This window comes from Solanum lycopersicum, chromosome 8 (genome assembly GCF_036512215.1).
Source record: "Solanum lycopersicum chromosome 8, SLM_r2.1".
NCBI classification, from domain to species: Eukaryota; Viridiplantae; Streptophyta; class Magnoliopsida; order Solanales; family Solanaceae; genus Solanum; species Solanum lycopersicum.
Window position 1 is genome coordinate 19,505,689 of NC_090807.1, and position 21,290 is coordinate 19,526,978.

Here is a 21,290-nt window from a genome sequence, read left to right on the forward strand (position 1 = left end):
AACCTATTTAATTAGTGGTGTAGGTGAGCTTAAATGAAGAAACGAGCACAAAAATGGGCACCGGGAAGTGTGAAAGGATTCAAGACGAAAATTAAAGCAATAAAAAGGAAGAAACAAAACTAAGGCCGATTCGACTTTATAATATATAGGCTCATGTTTTATTTTATTAAGGATTCTTTTTCTAGGTATTGAAGATAGACAACTTGGAGAGCAATTTCATCATTTTTAAGGGCTCTTTCCTAAACTCTAAACTCTTTTAATTTCAATCTCTTCATGATAATCAAACATTGCTTGATCGAAACTATTGTTATGAGTAGATAAATTTCCTAGTTCTAGGGTTGTGGATACATGATGATTGTAATTTATTGAGTTTTCATGGATTAATATCCATTATCATATAACTCTTTCTTATGTTTTTATTTTTTTGTATTTCGTGCCTGATCACGATTGAAATAAACAAATTGTCTGAATTGAACTCGGAAGAGGAATAAAAGGATAGAAAGGGGGATAAGGAGCATGATTTTCTCTAAAAATTTTAGGTTTAATTTGTATCTAGGATAGAGATATACCTAGAAACCATGTTTGGTCACTATAGAGGAGGAAATTGTAATCGGTACTTGGTCTAACCTATCCCCGCTCAATGATGTAGTTATGTTGTAATTTATTGTAGGCGATTAGAGGTCGGGAAACCATAATCATACATTTCATCATGTGATCATTGATTCAACAGTTAAATAACATCCATTAAAATAATTTAAGTTTCATGAATCTTGATAAGAGTTGCAGCCCTGGCTTTACCCAATCATTGTTTGACAATCTTGGAATTGAATCCCACTTGTTTCATTTTGTTCAACTTTTAGATTATAAAAAAATCACTCTTGAAATCTTGATAATACTTGTGTTTAGCTAAAATTATTGGAACAATTAAGTTATTCTAATTGTAAGTCTCAGTAGGTATGATATCAAGCTCTTTATAAGAGTCGCTTTAATACTTGAATGACCATGTACACTTGCGTGTGTGATTGGGGCGCAACACATGACTTAGTGAGGATAGACAAGTGACATTATGTCCATTTTTGGGTCGTGACACACAAGGTCAGAGATAAATTGGACAGGAAGGAGGAAAACACGAAGGATTAAAAGAAGTTTGCACATAGTACAAATACAATTTCATATGGTGGATTCCCTCTTCAGACCTGCAGGACATAGTGCAATCCCATATGCCGAAGAACAGAGCTAATGCCAAAGAGGGAGAAATGAATGTCAGAATCGATCTTAAGAAAAGAACAAAAAAGAAGAGGTGAGATACTTACTTTTGAATGTTGATCCAAAAGACGCATTAAATAGAGGAACACACGTGTTGAACCTAGAGAAACAGAAAGAACATGCAAAGATTTCTACTATATGCCGGCTACAACATTATCCAGATGTCTAAAAGATCTGAGCGGAAAAAAATGGGAAACACAATTAGGAAACCCTTTCCCCTTATACATGTCCTATAGCTGAACATTTTGGGCCTAACCTATCATAGTTTTATGTTTAAAAAATTATATAAAATAACAAATTATTAATTCAAATTAAATGTTATAGTCATAGTTATTTTTATTCGTAGTTTGTAAGCATCCCATCTTTGTCATCTGGTTGGGTACACAATAAGTCACTTCTGGTATATAATTAGTCATTCTGTATACAAATGCATAAAATGTATAAAATTGTGTTTGTGTTTGTATAAAGCGCGAGAAAAGTCTATATGCAAATACAAATACATATATTTTCATCCTATACACTTAGAATTATACAAATACAAATCTTATTTATAAAAATTACAATGTATAAATGAATTTGTAAAAAACTTCACAATCTATTTCAATATGTTTTAACTATTTTCCAACACTTGGCAGTAACTGCCCAAACATTTTTTTTGCCTAACTATTTTATAAAATTACATTTTGAATCTTCATTTTTCAGAATTACGCGACTCATACAGTCTACTTTAGGAATGTCAATTTGGTTAATGATTGTGGCACATGGGTTGCTAGCGACGAAAAAAAAGTGTTGCGGAGTCATTCGCAAAATAAAGATCAATTGGAGGGAGATTGAATCAGGGATTCAGATCCAAGCACAGAAACAATCAAATCATTATGCAACAAATTATCAAATAAAGAGTTTAGATCCAAGTAAAGAAAATTATTCTAATAACATGAGACCAAAACCAACGATGATGTCGTCTCTGATTTAATAGAACAAACGAATTTGAAGAATATCAGATGTTTGTACAAATCTTATTAGTATATTAATTTGTATATATTTCTGTACCTCTATATTTCCTTCTTATATTGTAATTATCGGTACGTACTTGTGTGTATACAAATTTAAATATTGTTAATTGGTTCTATTTTTGTTTTTGTTTTGAATATTTCATTTTCATGTATATTATCATCCACAATACCTTATACGAATTCAACATATAATTTTCAACATTTATATACAACAGTTTATCTATCAAATTTTAATGATTTAAATACATATACAGATAATTGTATATAATATGTTTATACCAACATATTCTTGGACATAATATTTTAGGATGTTAGATTTCTACTCAAAGAAGCATTTCACGAATTTTCCACACGTACAACGTTATACAAATAATGTTTTATATACATAGTAAAAGATAGCCCGTGCAAACAATAATAAATGTGAAATATTTAAGATATTTATTTTTTTAGGAAATATCACATGAATTGATATATTTTAATAAATAACTATTGATTTTAGCGATACTTTATATTTATTGCCATTTATAACAATACTATGTTAAATTTACAATAAATATTAAAAGTGAATTATGTATGTAATAAATAAGTATTACAATTGTTTTTGAAATATATTATGTTTATTTGGTAAAAATTTGACACATTGTATTATAAGTATATTGAAATGTGTGATAAATGTCTTATTCATCATTAATACTTGTATTATATGTGAATAATAAATTATTCTTTGTAATAAGTATTAAACTTGTATTATAAATGAATTAAAAGTGATCAACTGAAAAAAAAAGTATCATTAATATAAGGGAGAAGGGTCAAATATGCCTCTAAACTATTTGAAAAGGTTTAGATATACCCTCCGTTTAAAGATTGGTCCATTTATACCCTTGCCGTCCAACTTTTGGTCTACATATGCCCTTTAGAGCGTTAGTTGGCCAACTCGGAATATCCAAGTCATTTTACTTTTATTTAAATGCCAAATGGATTTTCCACGTCATTATTATTATTATTATCACTTGACATTTATATTCAAGGGAAAATGGTCAAATATGCCCCTAAACTATTCAAAAGGTCTAGATATACTCTCGTTTAAAGTTTGGCCAATTTATACCCTCGCGTCCAAACTTTTGGTCTACATATGCCCTTATGGATGTTAGTTGTTCAATTCGAGATATCCAACTCATTTTACTTTTCTTTAAATGTCAAATGGATTTTTCACATCATTTTTATATATTATTACTTGACATTTATATTAAAAGAGAAAGGGGTCTTTTATGCCCCTAACTATCCGACCTAATTTTAAAACACATATATGACCCGTCTTTTAAGTAATCTATACAACCTGACCCTTTTTTTTAAATACCCTATATGGGTAGGATTAGGGCATAATTGAACCATTTAAATGGCGAACACTATCGTGCTCTAATTGGAACTGCCGAGGAATCAATGGCACGACAACTAAAGGAAAAGGAAGTCGAGGTTTGAAAAGCTTTTAGGTGCAACGCAGAGCTGGAGGCGCAAATCTGGCAGGCAAGGGCTAGAGTAGAGGAATTCACCGCAACAACGTTACAGACACAACTGCAAGCTGCAGCAGGCGATGATGATGTAAATAACAAAATAATTCACACACATATGAGTCGGATTAGGGGCATAATTGAACCATTTAAAAGACGGTCGTATATGTGTTTTAAAATTGGGTCGGATAGTTAGGGCATAAGTGACCCCTTTCTCTTTTAATATAAATGTCAAGTAATAATATATATAAATGATGTGAAATCCCATTTGGCATTTAAAGAAAAGTAAATTGAGTTGGATATTTTGAGTTGTCCAACTAACACCTATAAGGGCATATGTAGACCAAAAGTTGGACGCGAGGGTATAAATGGACCAAACTTTAAACGGGGGTATATCTAGACCTTTCGAATAGTTTAGGGGCATATTTGACCATTTTCCCTTGAATATAAATGTCAAGGGATAATACATAAAAATGGCGTGGAATATCCATTTGGCATTTAAATAAAAGTAAAATTAGTTGGATATTCCGAGTTGGCCAACTAACGCCCAAAAGGGCATATGTAGACCAAAAGTTGGACGGCGAGGGTATAAATGGACCAAACTTTAAATAGAGGGTATATCTAAACTTTTTCAAATAGTTTAGGGGCATATTTGACCCTTTTCCCTTAATATAAATGGTAAATAGTTTTTTGGTATAGTATATTTGTGTAAGATTCCCTATTTTTTATCATAAAAATCTTCATAAATTAGTTGGTCCAAACTTTATAAACTTATTTTCCAAAAATACTTTTAAAAGTAGTATCCAAAAATAAAATTTGTATCATTTCTGTTTATAAATTTTTCTTTCTACCATATATTAAAATGTATTATAAATATAATATAGGTGTAAAAATGTATGACAAATGTTTTCTATAAATAAAATTTATCTCTCTAAAATGTATTATAAGTGTCCCATAAAAAAGTAAATGTTGTTGCCATCAATGACAAATATTTTCTTAATAGAGGATATCTATTTAAGTTTCCTTTACAATATGTGAATAATATTTATATTTGAGTATAATGATATTTTAAAAGTGAGCTAACAAAAAAATTATAAGTTATTTTTTTAAAATTCAAAATATAACGTAAAATTAGTTTTGAATTTTCAAGTAAAATCAGTTACTTTTTTTTATCCAATTTATGTGACACATTATGTTTTTCAAAAGTCAAACAATTAAGTTTAATCGATAATTTGCATGACATCTTCAATTTTTAATAATGAATTTATATATTGATAAACTACATAAAAAGTACTATTATGATAATCAATAATCAATTTTAAAAAAAATGCATGAAAAAATTTAGTGTAAAAGGTATGAAAACATATATACCTTTAAAATACATTATTAAATAGTTCTGGGGGTAACAAGTCTTTCATAAAGTTTGGTATAGTAACAACAATTTCGATCAAAGTTAAAATATTTTTAAATCTTTTAATAAAAAATTTATGATAAAAAATAAACTTATTTAAATTTTAAAAGTTTAAATCTTTTAATCAAAAATTTATGATAAAAAATAAACTTATTTAAATTTTAAAATTTTATATAATTATATAAATTGAATCAGAGAAAATAACATCTTTTTACAAAAAGAAAAAAAGTAATAAAGAGAAAAATGAAGGGAAGTGTTGGATGGGACCCATAGTAAGTATTAGTAGGCCCAACAGATGATGAAATCAAAGGTTAATTATGTCAGAAAATTTCAAAAAGTCATAATAGTTGCAACAAACTGAGAATTAAAAGCTATAAAATAAGAACAAAGGACCAAAAAGTCCTCGAGCTATTGTAAAAATTCTGGGAAGCACACACGTGACAGAGACGTTTGTGCTATTCCCCTTTCTGATAATGTAATAATGTAAATGTTATATCTATATCAGATACATATACAATTCATCCACTCAATAATAATACATGTTTGTATACAAATACATATAATCTATAAATGAATGGAAGAGAATTTTCAAATACATATATTATTATGGTGTTCTTCGTGTCGAAGAAGTCATTTTAGACAATAAATTATAATTAAATACAATTATGAATCATCTTACTTTATGGGATTATTTTCCATTTTTTAAACCCAATCTACTGCTTTTTTATAAAGGAATTTGTATAATTTTTAATAAAAAATTCAAGATATACAAATGTTAGTCACCATAACGAATAAAACAATAGTTATGGAGCGTAATTAGGAAAACTGTAGCTATATAGGCCAATTATGTTTTTTCTCTTAGCCATATGTGAAAAAGTCCTATAGAAAAAGCACAAGACCCAATTTGTGAAAGAAAAACAAACTCAGCATCCCTGGAAAGTAAGTCGTTGATATTTTTGAGTTATTTAACATGTAATATCTAGATAACATTTTTTATCTTGGTGAGCATAAAACAATTTTTTTTCTTATAACTCACTAACTCTACATAGAATTCAGAAATACGCTCACAAGTAACAATGTGTAATTTGGTGAATCTAAAGTAAATAAACCTGAAAGATATTGATAACCTAGAAATTGAAGTCTTCAAATTATATAAGAAACTGACACTGCATTTTCATTCATTATAGCTTAATTTAACTTGTATAAGTTATCAACTATCTTGAGAATTTTGGTATCTCAAATTCTTGAATGTGGCATTTAGGTATAAAGAGGAGCTGCTGCCTATGGTGCCACCTTTCCGGTCTTAGAATGGGGAAACAGCTTAGGCATCAATTTCACTCTTCTAGAGGTCAGTTTGAAGGACACTGTTAAAAGCTTGAAGTAGAAGAACTTCTCCAATTACAATATAAAAATTGGAGTGGTTGTACATACGTGTTGTAATAAGGTCCATCCATCCACAGGTCGTTTGGCGATTGCAGCTCTACAGAAAGTCAAACGGTGTCTGGACATTTTAATCCACTTCTAAGAAAGCAAAGTAAAATAAGTGATGTTCACCCGCTGCTCAAGTAGTATATCAAACATAATGCTGTAATTCATTTCCACAGTAACAAGTGAAATGGCGAGGGTCTGAAAAATGGTAAAACTATCTTACACTATATTGCTCTATATATCTGTTGCGCAAGACTTGCAACCAGTAAGAGGTAAAACAAACCGACTAGAAGGAAGAATCAGCAAGTGTCCTAATAATGCTCTATCTTTCCCATGGCTTTGCTCTTTCGAAAGAAGTCAGTCCTGTTAAATCACTGACCTGTTCAAAACCCATATGTATGGTTGAGTCAGCTCTGGTTAGTAAAAAAAAAGGCCTTGCTGCATGACTATTAGTACTGCAGTAGACAACCCCACAGTGGCAGCTGAAATAGTGTAGACCCTCAATGTAACCGAGGAGTTAATTATCCATCGTAATCACCCACTACTGATAAAATCTTCATTCACCCAAGCATAACTGAGGTTTTCAACTGAATATGAACCCACAGGTTGTAACTACAGACATCACAGCACGTTTGGCTGTTCCGTGAACATAGTAAGCAGAAGAACTTTAACTGCTCCCTCCCTCTCTTACCTGTAGATACATATGCTAATACAAGAAAAAAAGAAATCAAGAAATAACATACATAGGCAAACAAACTGGAAAGCTACTCAGAGAAGTTAAACCACACTATTCCCTAACAACTAACAAGAGCTTTTGGAAACTGCAAATCTCTCTAGTTGTGGGTTAAGGCCGTCGAAAGTTCACAGAAATATGTAAGAGAAATCACATTGCTGCAAGTAGACTCACAATGTTCTTTTCCTTGGATCCATGCCATCTGATTAACGGATTTCTATATCATCCTTCTACACAAACAGATATCATTGTTACAATGAAGTACCCAAACTCAAATATATATGACATTTATCATTAAGTAACTAAATCGATATGTGTATATATAAAGAGAGAATTAGCAAGAGCAACAATATTTCACATCCAAAAAACAAAAAGAGAGGAACTTAATTTAGATCTTAAAATAAGTTTAACTCTTCAGTCTTACAAACCAAAAGCAAGATGTTTGAGTTCATAAAAGCCCTTCAACTTTGGCTCATCACTTTGATTGCTTGAAAGCCTTTTAGTTTTAGGCCAATTAATGAGTGAAGATGGATTCTCAAAGGCAGTGAAAGAGAAAATAGACTTACAAGCTCACATGCAGATAACACTCTGCCCACTTTCACAACATTGAGATTGATGAACAGAATTCCAAGTGAACGGTTCCCTTCGGTAGCAGATAGATTGTACTAGCTGCTGATCAATTCATTTGATTCTAATAAAATGTAACAACAAAGTGTCAGATATCAAGCAGTTCATTAAATGATAACTTGGTTTAGCAAATACTACTTCCTTTTATTATCATCTGCACTTAGCTAGAAATATCATAGAGCTAACCTAAATAGCTGAATTTATGATACAAACTTTGAGTCTGAAAGGATTCATACTTTATGAAGCAAAATGATATGGACAGGAGAAACAGAGGCTAAATAGTACAAGTACCACAAGAAGTAATCATAGTACAAGTACCACAAGAAGTAATCATTTCTGTCTTCAAGTCCATTGCAGCTTCAGTCATTCCTTGTGAATTGTACGCCTGAATCATGGTAGAAAATGTGATGTAGTCTGGTTTACATTTTCTGACCTTCATTTCCAAGAACAATGCCACCATCCTCTCTATATCACCAACTTGACCGTAAGCACTGATGATGCAATTGAAAAAAGGAGTATCTAGAACTACATCTGAATTCTCAACTTGCCTCATGATTGAATCAACATTTTCCATAAGTGCAGCTCTACTATACGCACTGACAAGAGAGCAATAAGTGAATGAACTTGGCTTCACCCCTTCATGCTTCATCTGTAGGAAAAACTGTTCCATGTTCTTAATGAGGCAAGCTTTCCCCAATGTCTCAATGATGATATTGTAAGTCACAACTGTTGGAGAATAGAACCAATTCCTCATGAAATCAAGTACACACTCCATTTTCTGGTACATGCCAGCTCTTCCATATGACTTGATTAAAATGTTAAATGTCATAACATCTGGCTTTATTCCCATTACCTGAAATTCTTCAAACCACTTCTCCATTTCCTCAAGCTTCCCACAGCTGCCATAGGACCCAATTACTGAATTCAAGGTGAAAACATCTGGAAAGGCAGTCTCATTTTCTATCATATCGGTCAAGGAGCATTCCATCTGCTCAAATAGCTTAGCTTTACCATAGCCATCAATTATGGTATTGTATGTCACAGAACTACATTCAATTCCCAAATACACCATCTCAGCCAAAATGTATTCAATCATATCAAAACGACGAACTTTAGTGCAGCATTTAATTAGGATCGAGTAAGTATACACATCAGGCTTGCAATTACTAACTGATTTCATATCATCAATAGTTCGCAGAGCCTCATCAAGGAGGCCACTAAGACCATATGCATTTACAAGTGCAGTATAAACATCTACTGTTGGTTGAAGCCCATCCGCTAGCATAATCTCAAAAAGCAAGTTAGCTTGACTTGGCTGCTTGCACTTGCCGAGCATTACCAAAAGCTTAGCATATGTATGGCATCTTGGCTCATACCAATGTTGCTTGCGAAGAAGGTCGAAAATCTAGGAGGAAGAACATATTGCTGTCAGAAAAATTGTTAAAGCAACAAATACGAGTTCAACAGTTTTATTTGGAACACAGTAACAACTATGTAGGCTTCTGGGTGAGTCAAATCAACTAAGCCTTGGTCCAAACTATTGGGACATAGACTTTGACACGTGTATGCAATGGAAGATTCATAAATGAAAACAATGCAACCCAAAAGGAAAGAAACATAATTACGACTTCATGTTTAGAATTAAAATATTGAACCTTAAAAACACAATAGTTCACCCATTTTTCTAGCCTCCACTACATTCTAGTCGAGCATGTGGTCAAGTGTATAAGCAGAAGAATAATGAAAGTCTTGCAATGAAGGGGTTTGAAGACTGTCTTTTAGAAATTTGTACCAATTAATTAGAAGGCATCAATTCACTAAAAGGCATGAAGAAAGATGACAAATTGTACTATTTGAAAGTGAAACTTAGCTGATTTTGTGACAAAGAAGACAGTATCTGACAATAATATTTTAGGCCATAGCCCTTGCTGCACAGGTATAGATTAATTAACAACAGTGATACGAAGGCATTGTGACTGCCATGAAGATTGAGGGGATGTCCAGATATAAGAACAAGAATTATGACGGACAATTACGAGTTGATACAAGGAAGCAACAGAGAAGGATATTTATGGACAATCTAAATCATCGGAGCTGAATGAAAATTAGGGATACAGAGGTAAGATTAGTTATGTATTACTAGGAATTGAGAAAGAATAAATTGCATTGCATCTTTATCTGCATGTTATAATATTTGCTATATTATTAATTTCTGTATGTTCACGTTGTTGAAACAGTAGAATGGTTCATCAGACAATTACCCAGTCACATTGAGCATTCCTGTTGCTAAAAGAGCAATAGGTAAGAAGAGCACTGCTTGAAATTTTCTGACATGAATCAGAATCTAAAATACTGGAGACACGAGGAAGGTTAAATCATGAGAAATGAATTGAGTGTTTAAGCTCTATAATAGTGCGGTAGTCCTAGAAATTCACAAGAATGAAAAAAACAGTTAATTCATTCGGAATGGAACCTTAAGAGCAGAGTCCCAGCGATTGTCCCTAATAGCATCATCGAGAGCCTTCAGAACGGCCTTGGGCCAAAGATTAGTGTATTTTTCTGAGTTGGCTTTCCTGTGGATACCTCTAATGGCGGCTTCTGTTCTAAGTATACGAGAAAGGTTTTTCTTTGAACATTTCTGCAGCCCTTGTGAAGTACTACTGCTTGATGATTTGATAATCAAACCTCGCCGTTTTATACCTTCTTTCATCAAATACGATGCGCCTGCAAAATGAAGCTCCATACCCACTCACTCTCACTCCACAAACAAGACGATAAGGGCCGCAAAACACTATTATATACAATTACATATCTCCAATTACTACATTTTAGTCCCCTCTCTTCCAGAAAAATTAAAATGTGATTAAATTGAATAAAAATATCTTTGTTAACAGTTTGATATAAGGCCAAATACATACGTAGGTGCCTAAAATTGTTCACGCTTTTCCCAGGTACGTCAACTAACCAAGATTCCTATTAAATCCTTTAACCCCCTATAATTTGATCCTTTTAAATATTCTTGGCTGATGTGGAGCCAAACGTGATCTCACGTCCTTTAAGCGCGTGCAGACTCTTTAAAGCGCTGATGTGGATCTTGAACCACCCACCAACTAACTTCTTCCCCCTTTTAACCCTAATTTCTCCATTCTTCCATTTTTTCTCCTCTTTTGTTTCTCTTCATCATTATTTCTCCTATTTAGCTTATTATATTATATCTTTTTTTCATTGATTTCTTCTTAATCATCAAGTTCCAATGTAAGAATTTCACTTTTATCACTTTAAAATTTAAGAATTTCATCACTTTAATCACTTTAAAATCTAAGAATTTCACTTTAATCCACTCGAAATCACTTTAAAATCTAAGAATTTCAACTGTAAAAGTCATTGAAAGGAAGAGATTCTTAGGGTTTTCTCGTTTAAAAACGGGTTAGAAGTGATTTGGGGGGAAATTGATTTTTAGGTTTGATGACTTAATATGTTTTTGTCATCAAACCTAAAAATGAAGCATTCCATTAAAACCAGAGGATTTTCAAGTGATTCGCCAGTTACCAGCGAAACTTCTTCTTTGGGTTTTTCAGTTTTACTACTACTTCCCTCATTCTCGGCGTTTCTCGCCGGCGATTGATTACCAGGTTTTTCTGTTTCACGCGCCGCCGGACTTCTGTTTCTCACATTCCGACGTGCATCCACCGGTCCACGTTTCGCCGGAGAATTTGACCGTCGAACCCCATTTTCGCTGGGACCGCATCGGGGTCCATTTGGGGGTCCCACATTACGCCTTTGTTGCGGCATTCCCCTCCCATGTACTCCCCTTGACGAAGCCGGCGACCTTCTTTTCTCCGGAGACGGCGCCGATCTTCCCGTCTGAGACCGAAAACTTCTCTCTCTAACTCCATTGAGATCTCCAGTGTTTTGCCTCTTCCTATGTACTCTAATCGGTGACCTCTATGTCACTTCCCCATCTTCCTCTCTCTTCTCCGTCGCCGTCGCCGTCGTGTGCCACATATTGATGACTTAATATGTGGCACTGACGTGTAATTGGGTTGGAGTGTATTGGTCAAAATTTCCACGTGGGGAAGGTTCATCTCACGCGCCTAATTATCAAAAATAATTTATTAAAATTTGGCTCCACATCAGCCAAGAATATTTAAAAGGATCAAATTATAGGGGGTTAAAGGATTTAATAGGAATCTTGGTTAGTTGAGGTACCTGGGGAAAAACGCGAACAACTTTAGGGACCTGCGTATGTATTTGGCCTTGATATAAAATTATGACATAAAATGTCAAAACACATATTTTTTTTTCCAGTTTTATACTTAAACTATTAAAGTACTAAATGTCATATTTAAACTATCATTTATTAGTTTAAGAAACTCACATCTTTCTTTTATTACACTTTCTTCATGTTGTGTATACTTACCCTCTCACTTTTATTAAAAAAAAAATATCACAACATATTATACAACGAAAATTAAATAAATTATTAAATTAAAGATTAAAGAATTATTGTACTATAAAAATATTTTTTTATATATCAAATAAAATGTACCTCACTCCATCACTTTCTCTCACCGTAATCCCCATCCCACCCCCACCCCTCCACATTTTTTACCTTTATTTTGCTTACATTTCAGTATTTTACAATGTTTTACTTCATCCCCCCCCCCCCTTCCAAATGATAATTTAGATATAATTACTTTTTTTTAAAAATAAAATAGTTCTATCCCAAGCCACCTAATCTTCAACTTTCATTTATTTTTCTGATTTTTCGTTATATATACATGTCTTTTTAGGGAAGTAAGTTTTACTTGTCACAGCGAGATTTTTTTTTTAAAAAAATTATTTGTGTTATATTCAATGCACAAGTTGAAAAAAATGTTTGCGCATATCCAATACAAAAAAAAAAGTAAAAAAATAAAAATAGAAGTAGATGGATGAATAGTATGGGGGTAGAAGATTTTTTATTTTAAAATAAAATAATATCAATTTTTTTGGGAGGGGGGGGGGGGGGAGGGAATGAGTGGGTGGTTTGGGGGAAGGGAGGGGTAGAGAGTGAAGTATGATATTTTTAGGAATATTTTATAAATGAAATTTTAAAAAAAATAAAAGGATGGAAGAGAAGATTGTGGTGGTGGGGTTGGGGAGGGGGGAGGCATGTGGATTGTAAGAAAAATAATTTAATAATTTTTTGGGATAATAATACTTTAATTTTTAATTTATAATAGTTTGTTATTTAATTTTTGTCAACGGTGAAATATTTTATCTATGTGAAATGCCTTGTGAAAAAGTATAATTGTAACATCTCGCAAATTTAAATAATTAGAAAGAAGCTTAGAATGAGAAATAGTCATTTTGAAAATAACATAATATTAAAATTTGTTAATGTTAGAAAAAGTGAAGTTTTTGGTCAACTTCAAACGGTTATAACTTCCATATCTGAACATGTTGGGTATACTTTCAGATATGGTTAGAAAACTCTTGGAATAATCTTTCAACACCGTCGAATTTACGCAATTTTGAATTTGTATGAGTGAGTTATACCCATTGAAAGTTAGGTTGTGCGATTAAGGAAAGTTAATCCAAATTTTTGAAGGGTCAAGTAGTATTTTCCTTAAACAATAAATTTAATTCATTTTAGTGAATTAATTAAGAGTCAAATCAGAATAAGATCAATTTAGTCAATTGAAAATTGACGCTAGAGATTGGAGAAAAGAGAAAAGAGGAGAAAGGAGAGGAAAAACTCAAGATTTCCTAAGATCGTGCGATTTTTTGGTGGATTTCTCCGAGGAATTTATCTTACAAAGTATGTGAGTCTTTCATAGCGTTGGGTTCATTCCCCCACGCGCCAAACATGTTTAGTTCAGTAAAATTTGTCCTAAAAGAGATTGAATGTTGTTGTTCTTAACATGCATTCTTGAATTTGAATGTCAGTTTTTGAATTGGGCTGAATTGTGGTGTTTCTGAGATCTTTAAGTTGAGTTTTAGAGTTGTTTTGAATTAGTTTCTTGAGTACATATGTTGGTAATCAGAATGAGAACAATAGTCGAGTTTAGGCGAATTGGGGTTGGAAAATGAAGAGGAAAAAGTCGGACAAGAAACAGGTACCCGGACTGCATAGTTCCCTCAGTGAACAAAAATTAGCTCCGCGTCACGGTTAGGACGCGAACTTCATTGTCTCAAAATTAAATTTTGGAGAAATATTTTAAAAGCATCTCCGTGTTGCGAAATTCTTCCATGACAGTAATTTCATGATTTTTCTCATGTTTAGTGATGAGTCAACAAATTGAACTCATTTAGGACCTTATTTTAATATAAATAGTGTCCTCAAATTCTCATTCTATCTCAACATTTAATGAAAACTCTTAAATTTTAGGTATTTGAAGTTTTGGTGTAAGATGGAGACTTAGTCGCAAAACGGGAATGAAAAGGATGAAAAGAGCTGAAGTTGAAGCCTAAGCATCCTAAAACACACTTGACGATCTGCCGATGGGATGCATTTGACCCTTTTTCCAGCAAGCGAAGCCTTGAAGGAAGTGGATTCAGAAGGCGATGAAAAGGAGCAGTCGGTGCTTCGCTGAATAATTCCATAAGAAAAGTTATTCCGCTCAATGTTACAATATGCATAGACGATGAAGGCAAAACATAAACGATGATGAACAAGAAGAAGGGTGAATCGCCGAACCACTCGGCAATTCACAACTAACCTCGCTGAATGAATTCGCCAACACTTAATTTGAAAGCTATAAATACTAGACTTAATTGTTATTTTTAAACCGTCTGAACACTATTATCAATTTTCACTTTTAGAAATTTAGTTTTTGTATTTTCTCTCATGTTTGGAGAGGGTTTTGTGGAAGACTTGAAGAATTTAGCTATTCTTCCTCAAATTGGAAATGGTCTTCTTTGTTGTTCTTCCTTTGCTCATATTAAGGTTTAATATTTTAAGTGTATTTGATTATTGGTTGATTTTTGGCTAAAACCCCTCATTCTTGGGGTGTGATTTAGCGAATATGTGTTGATCTTATTATTGGGTATTTTTTGTTGATAGGATTAGATGCATTTATGGTGATTTCACCTAGTGATTGTGGATTAATTTAATGAGTTTGTAGTTAAAAAACAAAACCATCCATGTGATTTTGGCTTGCTCGAGTAGAGGTCGCGAAACCAAAACCGCCAGACTGATGACCTAAGGAGTGGGGCAATATAAGGCTCAGCCCGAGAGGGTGAGCCATAGCCCCATATCCTATCACTCTTCATCAAAATAAAGGGTGTGGGTAAGACATAGACTGGTTTTCATTAGACGAGTAAGTGTCCGAGAGGAACCCATTTGATATGGGGTAAGTTGCCAGAGAAGGAATTTACTTTCACCTAAAGCTAAGCCTAGTCATCTTTATCTTTCAAATTTTCCTATCGAAAGCATGTACCCATTGATTTATGTCAACATATTGTCACGTCCGGGGAGCACACCCTAGAAGTAACATGACATACTTTACCTCTCAGAGGTCTTATACAAGCCCACAGTTATCGTTCATCGCATTGTCATAGTAAATTTAACGGAAAATTTAAACTTTCATAGCACATCATATGATAGAAACCTCACTTTATATATATATATATATACACATACATATAAAATCATAAGTACATATTTAGATTCTAGGTTGTTTTCAACCTACCTCTTGTTATAACACTTCGAAAACTCTAGACGTGTTATGAAGCTTAACATTTGTGTAACAAGGTCTAAGCACTGTTTCTAACTCAATTTAAATGAATTTAGGTCATTCAAGGTGTTTAAGAACCAAGTTATTCAAGAACGTCCATGACGTCTAGAAAGTTGGTCACAAGAATGTTAGTGTGCATTAACCTATTTGACTAATTTTTAGGAGCCGAAAATGTACAAAAATTGGTGGAAAGGTAGCTAATAGGTGTTTGAGTTGTTTCATTGTTGAAACGTCCTGGTACGACTCTCCAAGGACCAACCAAGGGCCCTTGAGGAGGACTCTTGTAGTTTGAAGCAATACTGCCTGGCAGTGTGCATCGACGGGACATAAGACAACCCGTGTGTGAACTGACGGGGCGTCGATGCCACCGTAGTACCATACTTAGGATGGTGGAGAAGGCCCCTTCACCCGCACAGCCTCTGAACTTATCGACGAAGTGTAGAGATGCGTGCTACAGTCCGTGTGTAGATCGACGGGGCATCGATGCCACCATCGTCCCACACTTAGAAAATTTAGAGGAATCCCTCACCTGCAAAGTCACTGACCAAGACGATGGAGTGCAAGATGGAGGAGAGGGGGGCTGTTCGTGTACTCACAGACAGTCCATCGAACGGGGTTTCGTATGTGAGGTTCGAGTTTTCTGCCTGATTAAAGTTGGTCTTATTTATTTAATTAAATGGTTTAAGGGTTAGTTAGGGAATAAATGAAGACTAATTAAGTTTATTAAGTCCCAATATAAATACTCTCAACCCTCATTAATCTAAACACAACTCTCAAATAAACTCTCTTCCTTCTCTCTTATTTCTCTCTCTACATGAACTCACCGTTGAAGACTAGCAAGGACTAGGGTTTGGGGGATGGGAAGGGACGAATTAACCATCAAATTTTTGACAAAACATTAAGGTATGGGTTCTATTCACCTTTGGGACTCTTTCCTCAAAGGGTCCCTCCAAAATAGATTTCAAAAAGTTGAGTTTTCTAATGGGTTTCATTCAATTATGAAAGTGAAGTTGTGAATTGAGGAGTTGATGATTTATCTAGGGTATATTGAGTATATTAACATTTAATTGAACTTGTTTATGGTAATTGTTGATGGTTTGGTCTAAATTGAAGAATATGATCCTTCATCCTAACCAAGGTAGTGATCTTGACCTATATTGTATTGTGATCATTCAGTTTAGTTGGTTGTTGATTAAATTACTATCCTTTGGTGTTATTATGATTATATTAAGATGAATTATAGGACTATCATGCTAGTTCTTGAGATTTGATTTATATTATGAATTGTAAAGGTGAAATTAGACTATGTATCTTGCCTCAAGTTGTGATCTAAAGTTGAATTGTGTTATAGAGATGTAATTGGCCTTGTTATCTTATTATTTATCATTGTGTGACGATGTTACTCCCCAAATTGGGTTGAGTTATAGGTTGATGGTAAGACCTTGATGATAGACTATGAGGAAGACTTGGTAAGTCTTAGAATCTCTATCTTTATTTCCAATTGTGATTAATTGTTGTTAAGTCATGATATTACATTGGAGTATTCCTTATAGTAGGATTATAGGGTGGTATGATGTTGAATTCAAATGTCTTGATTATGTTGTGAGGTTGATTAAGGTGTATGTGATATAAGGATGGTGAAAACTATCATTGTGCCTTAATATGCTAATGTGTTAACCTCACTTATATGAATTGTGATAAAAGAACTTATAATCATACAATTCTTGTTGAGCTATTGATAATGATGAGTATACAAGGGGTAGACCCTATGGCCTAAATTAAGCTATGATTGATAATTAAAGGCTTAAAGACATTTCAAAAAGGGACTCTAGCTTAGCGCTGAGTGAACTACATAGAGGAGTGTCCCTTCCCATATAGGGAAGGTAGGAACACTACATTACTCTTGAGATTGGAGACTATAATTCATGACGCATAAAGAGGGTTCCAACTATATCTCCTAGTTCTTAAACTATGTTGCCCCATAGGAATACTAGCTAGTGGATTCACTTAGTTGCTATGTTTCATATTTTGGTACTACCTTGGCAAGTAGTCTGACTTCTTTCGGTGTAGGGTTTTATGACACCGGATTCCACACTATCTCATATAGTCTATGTCAATTAGTTCAAGATGTTCCCAAAAGGTAAAACGAATTAAAGGACTTGAACTCTAACTTGGATAACCTAAGGGGTATAGCTTAGTTTAGGACGGGGTATGGGACTCTACCTAAACATTGCACTAGCTAGCCTTGAGGGGAGTCTTAGGAGGAGGTTCTTATATATGTTTATGTTATGATAATATATGATGTATATATGATGACCAGGCACATTGTTGATACTATATGTTGATTAGTTCATTTATGAATATGCCTTGGGTTGTAATGTTAATATATGATGAAATGTAAACCTAAATGTCGTGATATTAGGTTGGAAATTGGTCATTTTTTCTTGTTGAGGATACTTGATTGAGTAAGGTTATTGGGCTTTGCTTGGTCATTGCACTTGTTGACTTGATAAGGACTTGTGAGTAGTTGTCTTGCTTATTATGATACGTTTGACTCTTATTCATTCTTCTAATATCATTCCTTGATGTTAGGGTTGTAGTAAATCATGAATTCAAGTATGTTGGGATAAGTATTACTTGTGAGATAGTAAGAATGTTTGGTTGGTTGATATGACTTACTTGACTTTTGATTAAGTCCCAAAAAGGGGTAAATTTGTCATGTTTTGATAAAAAGTCCTTTTAAGCATGTCTTGCTTGTGTATGTGCATAAGATCCCATACTTATTACATGTGGAGTACAAACCCCATTTTCTTCCCTTTTCCTAAGAATTTTAGGGTTCGGTCGTTGAAGAGTTTGGAAGGAGACATTGTTGAAGGCTTGGATTCTTGCTTTCATCTATGTAGGGTAGGTCCTCAGCTTTCGAGGGCAATGCCATACTCTAGCTTATGAATTTTGTTATGAGATTATTGACTCTATCATTCCTTTTCTTTTAATTGAATATTGTACTTTCGTGTAACCTATACATGGTCTTGTTGAATTGATATAAGGGTTATGCCCATATTGTGATATTCTTTTAGATAGTATGAGATGAGACAATCGTTGAGACTATTTCTATATTATATATATATATGTATGTGAAATAAAAGTAGAATTCAATAAAAGTAGAAGTCTATGTAACCTTCTTATACGAAGGGTCGATGTATACTCGAAATGAGTATATATTATGTGTATGTAAAGGTTTATGTAAACCTCCAAGTGGTGATAATGAAAGTTTTAAATTTTTCCGCATTTTTCAACCTATGAATGTAATGACATGAGACTTAGAGGCTAGTCATAGTCTTTGAAAAGAACGACGACGCCAGTTATGTCTAGGGGGTAAACCCGGATGTGACAAACTTGGAATCAGAGCAGGAGGTTGAATATCATTGAGTTATGTCTCTCTCTCTACCACGTTTATGTAGGTTTATATTTATAATTGTGAAGCTCTCCACACTTATGAATAGGAACCTATATGATGCTTAGAAATCACTCTCTTTCTTAGAAATATTATATCGTGCCAATAGAGTATACTTATGGTTAGCTTTTGCATCTAATCCTATTGTTGTGCTTATAGAGAGGTGAACACTCTAAGGAATGTTGCTTGAAGACTTGAGAATAAAGTTGCTAATGCGGGAGCTCCTCCCCATGATGACCAAGTTCCTCCACTTGAGGAAAATATTAATGTGGAGCAAGCCCCGGCTAACCCTCTTACTATGACGGAGGCTGAGATGAGGGATGTTCTTGCTCAAATGGCCCAAGCTATGACTACTCAAGCACAAGCCTCCACATTTCAAGCCCAAGATATGACGACCCAAACAATCGGGATATTGCTCCACATCCTCATAAATAAGTTACTACTATGGTTTCCCGTCTAAGGGACTTCTCTCGAATAAACCCTCCTACTTTCTATGGGTGTAAGGTTGATGAAGACCCTAAATAATTCATTGATGAGGTCTGCAAGATACTATATGCTATGGGGGTGTCTTCAAGGGAGAAGGCCGAGTTGGCCACATACTAACTCAAGGATGTGGATCAAACTTGGTATGTGCAATGGGATAATAGGTCGTTGAGGGGTGGTCCGATTACTTGGGAGATATTTAAGGCGGATTTTATAGATCGGTTCTTTCCTAGGGTGGTGAGGGAGGAGAAAGTTATGGATTTCATCATTCTTCGCCAAGGAGGAAAGAGTGGCCATGAGTAATCTTTGGAATTCATTAAGCTGTCCAAATATGCTCATTCTTTGGTCTCTGATCCAAGAGACCAAATGAGTAGTTTTGTTATGGGAGTGTTGGAGGAATTACAAGAGGAGTGCCAATCGGCCATAATACATGACAACATGAACATTTCCCATCTTATGGTGTATGCAAGAAGAGTTGAAGAGGCAAGGGCTAAGCGAAAAAGTAGAGATGCTAAGAGAGCAATGTCACTTGATGGAAGTTCTTCAAAGAATAGGCTTGAGATACAAGACAAGCCTAGATTTAAGAAGCATATTTCTAATCAAGTCCCTTCCAAATTCCTAAGAGCTAGTGGTGATATGGTGTCTAACCCTAAATTCAAGAAAGAAAAAGGTACTAATTCACCAATTGAGAAGCCAACTTGTGGAAAGTATGGTAAAAAGCACTATGGTGATTATCTTAAGGAGACGGATAATTGCTTTAGTTATGGAAAGAGTAGTCACAAGATGAGAGATTGCCCAAACTTAAAGAGTCAAGACAAGGGTAGTTGTCAAGCTCAACCAAGTGGTTCTACTGATGATCCCAAGAAGCGCTTCTATGCTCTCCTCTCTAGGGTGAGCAAGAGACCTCTTCCGATGTGGTGACCGGTATGTTGAAAGTTTTCTCTCTTGATGTATATGGCTTACTTGATCCCGGTGCTACTTTATCATCTGTTACACCTCTATTAGCTAAAAGGTTTGAAATTTTACCCGATATTTTGCATGAACCTTTTAAAGTGTCTATTTTGGTGGGTGAGTCGGTTGTTGCCAAAAGGGTGTATATAAATTATCCTACAAGGTTTCCCAATTGAGTTTTTTATGTTGACCTAGTAGAACTCGATATGCTTGATTTTGATATTATTTTGGTTATAGATTGGTTGCATGCATGTTTTGCATCAATTGATTGTAGGAAAAGAGTGGTGAGGTTTCAGTTCCCAAATGGACCCGTTGTTGAGTGGAAAGGGGGGAAATCTGTTCCTAGAGGTCGTATTATTGTTGGCTAAAAGCATGCAAAATGATCACAAAACATTGTCTATGTTATTTAGTAAGAATCCAAGACCTAGACTCCAAAATTCCTCCCATCGAGTCGGTACCCGTAGTGAGTAAATTTCCGGAGGTCTTCCCTAATGACCTTCCCGGTATTCCTCCCGAATGGGAAATTCACTTTGTACCAAAGTCTAAAGATCGCTAATCCAAACCGCTTCAATGAGTCTTCAATCTGCTCTCTGACCTGCGCCTATAAAATAGTAATAGTGTAGGGTTAGTACACACTCGTACTAAGTATGGGTGTATGCACATATACACGTAAAGACTATGCATGATCAACGAAA

At 34.3% G+C, this 21,290-nt stretch overlaps 1 protein-coding gene and 1 pseudogene across 4 annotated transcripts; both read right to left on the reverse strand.

Moving 5' to 3' along the window:
* Window positions 1-6,767: 6,767 nt before the first annotated feature.
* On the reverse strand, window positions 6,768-10,856 carry LOC101244690 (pentatricopeptide repeat-containing protein). Of its 4 annotated transcripts, none has more exons than XM_026032500.2 (5): window positions 10,460-10,856; window positions 8,305-9,391; window positions 7,926-8,050; window positions 7,534-7,589; window positions 6,768-7,332 (listed from the first exon to the last, which is right to left on the reverse strand). In XM_026032500.2, exons 1-3 carry the CDS (start codon window positions 10,727-10,729, stop codon window positions 8,025-8,027), a joined length of 1,383 nt encoding a protein of 460 aa, XP_025888285.1. In that variant the 5' UTR covers window positions 10,730-10,856; the 3' UTR covers window positions 6,768-7,332; window positions 7,534-7,589; window positions 7,926-8,024. The 4 variants fall into 4 exon arrangements, with proteins under 4 accessions (XP_025888285.1, XP_010324894.1, XP_004244962.2 ...); XM_010326592.4 differs by having other exon boundaries at window positions 8,278-9,391; XM_004244914.5 differs by having other exon boundaries at window positions 6,768-7,589.
* Window positions 10,857-11,327: 471 nt separating this feature from the next.
* On the reverse strand, window positions 11,328-12,194 carry LOC101267546 (uncharacterized; annotated as a pseudogene).
* Between the last annotated feature and the right edge of the window lie 9,096 nt (window positions 12,195-21,290).

What these genes read in the sequence shown, in the direction of transcription:
- LOC101244690 (XM_010326592.4), bottom strand. Translation starts at nt 10,729, where the DNA reads ATGGAGCTTCATTTTGCAGGCGCATCGTATTTGATGAAAGAAGGTATA. An exon ending in GCTGGGACTCTGCTCTTAAG is followed by an intron (nt 9,392 to 10,459) that starts GTTCCATTCCGA and finishes TCTTCCTCCTAG; the next exon opens with ATTTTCGACCTTCTTCGCAA. An exon ending in TACTATGATTACTTCTTGTG is followed by an intron (nt 8,051 to 8,277) that starts GTACTTGTACTA and finishes ACATTTTATTAG; the next exon opens with AATCAAATGAATTGATCAGC.